Source organism: Chiloscyllium plagiosum, chromosome 30 (assembly GCF_004010195.1).
Source record: "Chiloscyllium plagiosum isolate BGI_BamShark_2017 chromosome 30, ASM401019v2, whole genome shotgun sequence".
NCBI lineage: Eukaryota > Metazoa > Chordata > Chondrichthyes > Orectolobiformes > Hemiscylliidae > Chiloscyllium > Chiloscyllium plagiosum.
Genome location: NC_057739.1, coordinates 43,555,651 through 43,560,440, shown reverse-complemented (window position 1 = coordinate 43,560,440; position 4,790 = coordinate 43,555,651). Strand labels below are relative to the sequence as shown.

The 4,790-nt window shown below is 49.9% G+C and overlaps 1 protein-coding gene across 1 annotated transcript in view; it reads left to right on the top strand.

Moving 5' to 3' along the window:
- Window positions 1-1,911, top strand: part of LOC122564977 (allograft inflammatory factor 1-like) — an 11,455-nt gene extending 9,544 nt beyond the window's left edge. The window contains exon 2 of the mRNA XM_043720554.1: window positions 1,413-1,911. Within this exon, the coding sequence (XP_043576489.1) occupies window positions 1,413-1,500 (88 nt within the window). The 3' untranslated portion in view covers window positions 1,501-1,911. The remainder of the gene's footprint in view (window positions 1-1,412) is intronic.
- The last annotated feature ends 2,879 nt before the right edge of the window (window positions 1,912-4,790 follow it).

The window sequence follows — 4,790 nt, the reverse complement described above, 5'->3', positions numbered from 1 at the left end:
TGTGTGTGTGTGTGGGTGTGAGTGTGTGTATGTGTGAGTGTGTGTATATGAGTATCTGTGTGGGTGTCTGTGTGAGTGTGTGTGTCTGTGTGAGTGTGTGTGTGTGTGAATGTCTGTATGTGTGTGTCTGTGTGGGTGGGTGTCTGTGTCTATGTGTGTCTGCGTGTGTGTCTGTGTGTGGCTGTGTGATTGTGTGTGTCTGTGTCTGTGTGGGTGTGGGTGTGTGTCTGTGTGAGTCTGTGTGTGTCTGTGTCTGTGTGTGTTTGTGTGTGTGTCTGTATGTCTGTGTGAGTGTATGTGTGTGTCTGTGTGTGTCTGTGTCTGTGTGTGTTTGTGTGTGTGTGTGTGTGTTTACCATTTCAGCCAAGTTGATGGTTTTGGAAACAGGAGGACTGAGTGAGTGTGATAATGCGATGCTGGCCTCAGCTGTCTGTTAAACACAGAGTGCAGTCGCTATGAGACTTGCATTCCTGCGTGCCCACCTTAAACCTACACACGCTGCATTTAAACAGAGAGGCAACTGATGGAGAACAGAGGGCGATGAATGCCCTGTTGTAGGCTGGCACAGTCACTTCGCTTGTTCATTGTGTGTGAGGTTACCCTGACTGGGGGAAAGGGCTGGAGGCTGTGGGAGGGGGAATGTCTGCTTTGGGGCCTGCATCCTCTTTCAAACTGCCAACCACATGCTGGCTTGTCATATCCCAGGGCATTGTGGGTAGGCTTTGGTGCACAGTCCAATCCCAGGGCGTTAGCAGGAGGGATTCATGGCACAGTCCGATCCCAAGAACTTTGTGGATGCAATTCCTTGGACAGTCAGATCCTAGGACTGTCATGGAGGGATTTAGTGCACAGTGTGATCCCAGGATGCTATGGGAGGATTCAGTAGACCATGCTATCACAGGGCAGTGAGTTAGAATTCCATGTACAGTGTGATTCCCAGGATAACTCCGGCAGTAAGGATCAAAGCTTTCTGTGGGTCAGTCATGTCTCTGTTGGTAATGCTCTTGCCTTGAAAGTTTGGAAGTTGTGGGTTCAAATCCCCTTTGTGCTGATAACCCAGACTGAGGCTCCGGTGCAGTACTGAGGGAGTGCCACTCAGTCAGTATCGCTGTCTTTTGGATGTGATACAAATGAAAGCTCTGTTGGTCCTTTGTGTGGATGAGAACAACCCCTAAGTGCTATTTTGGAGAGTCCTAGCCCCTCTCTGTGGGTGTGTTAGCTGCTGTGGGTAAAACAGGTGACCACACTGCCCGGCAGTCTTTCAGTTGGCCATCCTCAGGTTGTGGAAGGCACTACACAAATGCGGTACTCAACTTTTATTAAAAAAATACATTCAAGCTGTCAATTCTGTTGAGACGTGAGGAATACTGAAACGTTAAGATCGATAACGAAACCCTTGTTTCCTTTTACAGAATCATGATGTTTGAAGGGAAGAGTGAGGCTGAGGGTGTGAAACCTGTGGGCCCTCCCACCAAGAGAGACATCTCCAGCCTCCCCTAACTTCCCCCACCCCCCAGCTGGACGAGGGGGCCCTGGAGACGAAGACGGTGCTGCCTTTGCTTTGTAACTAATCCAGTTTCACGCTTCATGCTGACCCGGGGAACGGGTGGGGGGGTTGGGGGGAAGAGGGGCATTAAGAGTGAAAGGAACCCATTGCTGGTCCTGTCAATAAAGATCCCACAGACTGGGCTCCTGTTCCTGAGTTGGTGCCGTGCAGATCTCCCACGGCTGGATTTGCTGCTGCCCATGTTCTGTATTCCCAGCAGAACCTGATGACCAGCATCCTGAGGATGCTGCTGGTGTCCACTCGGGGTCTCCCACCCCCCCCCGAATCAGGGGGCCCTGGGTTCAACAATGACTCTATAACGAGGAGAAGGGGAGGAAGCTGGAGATCAGAGTCGAAGAGTGTGTTGCTGGAAAAGCGCAGCAGGTCAGGCAGCGTCCGAGGAGCAGGAGAGTCGCATTCCTGATGCAGGGCTTACGCCCGAAACGTTGACTCTCCTGCTCCTCGGACGCTGCCTGACCTGCTGTGCTTTTCCAGCAACACACGTTTTGACCCTGGGTTCAAGTCTCCCCTCCCCTAGAGGATGGACACCTCCACCCAGAGCCTGACACCCCCAGGATGGTGCTGAGGGAATGCAGTGCTGTCCAAGGTGCTGACCCTCAGATGGGGCTTTGAGTTCACTCTCTTGGCTGGGGGACTGAAACTCCACTGAATGAGAGCGCATTTCATTTTTTTTCTGCCGCACTGTTTGCTATCGAATCTTCATCCAACACGAAGCTATTTCTCCAAAGACAAAGAAAACTGAGTGTATTGCCTGGCCCCGAACCTCATCACTGCTTGTGGGATCCTGCTGTGCAGTTAATGGCTCTCCCATTTCCCGCAGCGTGACAGTGACGACATTTCAAAATTACTTCATTGGCTGCACAAAGGTGTCCAAAGCCCTGGAAGGATTTCAAACGCTGGTGGGAAATGTCTCATTAAATGCAACGGTTGCATTATTTTGGATATCTAACAGGCTGCTGCGGGTCGGTTCTTTCTCTCTGGAAATCGGAGCTGAGGTGCGGTGGGGGTGTGTGGGGGAGAGGAGTCCGTCAGGAACACGGTAATGCAATTCCAGATTTACACAGTCACCTTCACAGAAAGAGACCATTCGGCCCTCTTTTTTTTTTAGACTAGATTACTTACAGTGTGGAAACAGGCCCTTCGGCCCAACAAGTCCACACCGACCCTCTGAAGCGCACCCACCCAGACCCGTTCCCCGACATTTACCCCTTCACCTAACACTATGGGCAATTTAGCATGGCCAATTCACCTAACCTGCACATCTTTGGACTGTGGGAGGAAACCGGAGCACCCGGAGGAAACCCACGCAGACACTGGGAGAATGTGCAAACTCCACACAGTCAGTCGCCTGAGGCGGGAATTGAACCCGGGTCTCTGGCGCTGTGAGGCAGCAGTGCTAACCACTGTGCTATTGTGCTGATCATTCTATCCAGACAGGCATCCTCCCCTTTCATTTCACCTGCATAGACCCGTGTGCAGCGGAACATTCTGGAATTGGAAGTCAGTGCATTGCTTTGTCAACCAGACAGTGACCATTTCCAACAACAGGGAGATTCAACCACCGCCCCGTTACATTCAATGATTCCCGTCACTGAATCCCCCACTATCAACATCCTGGGGGTTAGTATTGACCAGAAACTCAACTGGACTCACCACATAAACACAGTGGCTACAAAAGCAGGTCAGAGACTCAGAATACTGTGGTGAGTAACCCACCCTCCTGACCCCCAAAGCCTGTCCACCCTCTACAAGGTCCAAGTCAGCAGTGTGATGGAATAGTCCCCACTTGCCCTGGATGGGTGCAGCTCCAACAACACTCAAGAAGCTCAACACCATCCAGGACAAAGCAGCCCAGGCACCACATCCACAAACATTCCCTCCCTCCACCACCGATGCTCAGTAGCAGCCGTATTCACCAACTACAAGGTACACTGCAGAAATTCACCAAAGATCCTCAGACCTTGCAAACCCAATGCTCATTTCAAACCCAGCACAACTCGGTATGTAGGTTAGTTGGATCTTAGAGTAGGATAGTGGTCTGGTACAACATCGAGGGCTGAAGGGCCTGTACGATGCTGGACTGTTCTATGTAGAAGGACAAGGCCAGCAGAACCCTGTTGATCCCACTCTGTGTAACTCCTGCTAGAAGACTGTAAGAGATAGGAGCAAAGGTAGGCCATTCGGCCCATCATAACTGTGGTGGCTTTCAATGCTCTCATGGCTGATCCTCCCTTTTCCCCGAAACTCTTGATTCCCTTTCTGATTAAAAATGTCTTTCCCAGCTTTGATGATGGTCAGTGACCCTGCCTCGACCGCCCCTGCAGTGAAGGATTCCACCATTTCACTCCCCTCTGGCAGAAGACTTTATTCCTATCCCTATCTGCTTTTTCATGTCTTTGATGTACGATGCATTCCTGCTCTCTAACCTCATTCACTTTTGCAATGGATAATTTTTTTTGATGACAAAATATATCTGGCAGCAAATGGCAAACCTTGTGTAATGCCTCGTGTTCTGGAACATTCTGATGATTCATTTCATAATAAAGTTGCCAGGGCTTTATACGTCTTCCAAACAGCTGATCTCACTGAAGGAGGTAGGTTTGGGATTGTCATTAATGCCCACATCAGCTGCACTCTGTATGTCCATTACAGCACAGCAGGGGGCTCCTTTCACCTTGGGGTGGGGTGGTGAAGGTTTAAGAGTTACCCATCACCCCATGACATTAAAATGGTGTCACTATCATCGAATCTCCTTCTATCATTGTCCAGGGAGTCACCATTTACCAAAAACTGAACTAGACCAGCTACATAAATATAATGGCTACAAGAGCAGGTTAGACTCTAGGAATACTGTAGCGATTAACTCACCTCCTGACTCATAGAGTCATAGACTGGAGGTTGGCTAACATGGTGCCACTGTTTAAGAAGGGTGGTAAGGACAAGCCAAGGAACTATAGACCAGTGAGCCTGACGTCGGTGGTGGGCAAGTTGTAGGGAATCCTGAGGGACAGGGTTCAGCGACGAGGGTTACCTCAGATTACAACAGAATCTTGACCAAATGGGCCAATGGGCTGAGAAGTTTAATTCAGATAAATGTGAGGTGCTGCATTTTGGGAAAGCAAATCTTAGCAGGACTTTTACACTTAATGGTAAGGTCCTAGTGAATGTTGCTGAACAAAGAGACCTTGGAGTGCAGGTTCATAGCTCCTTGAAAGTGGAGTTG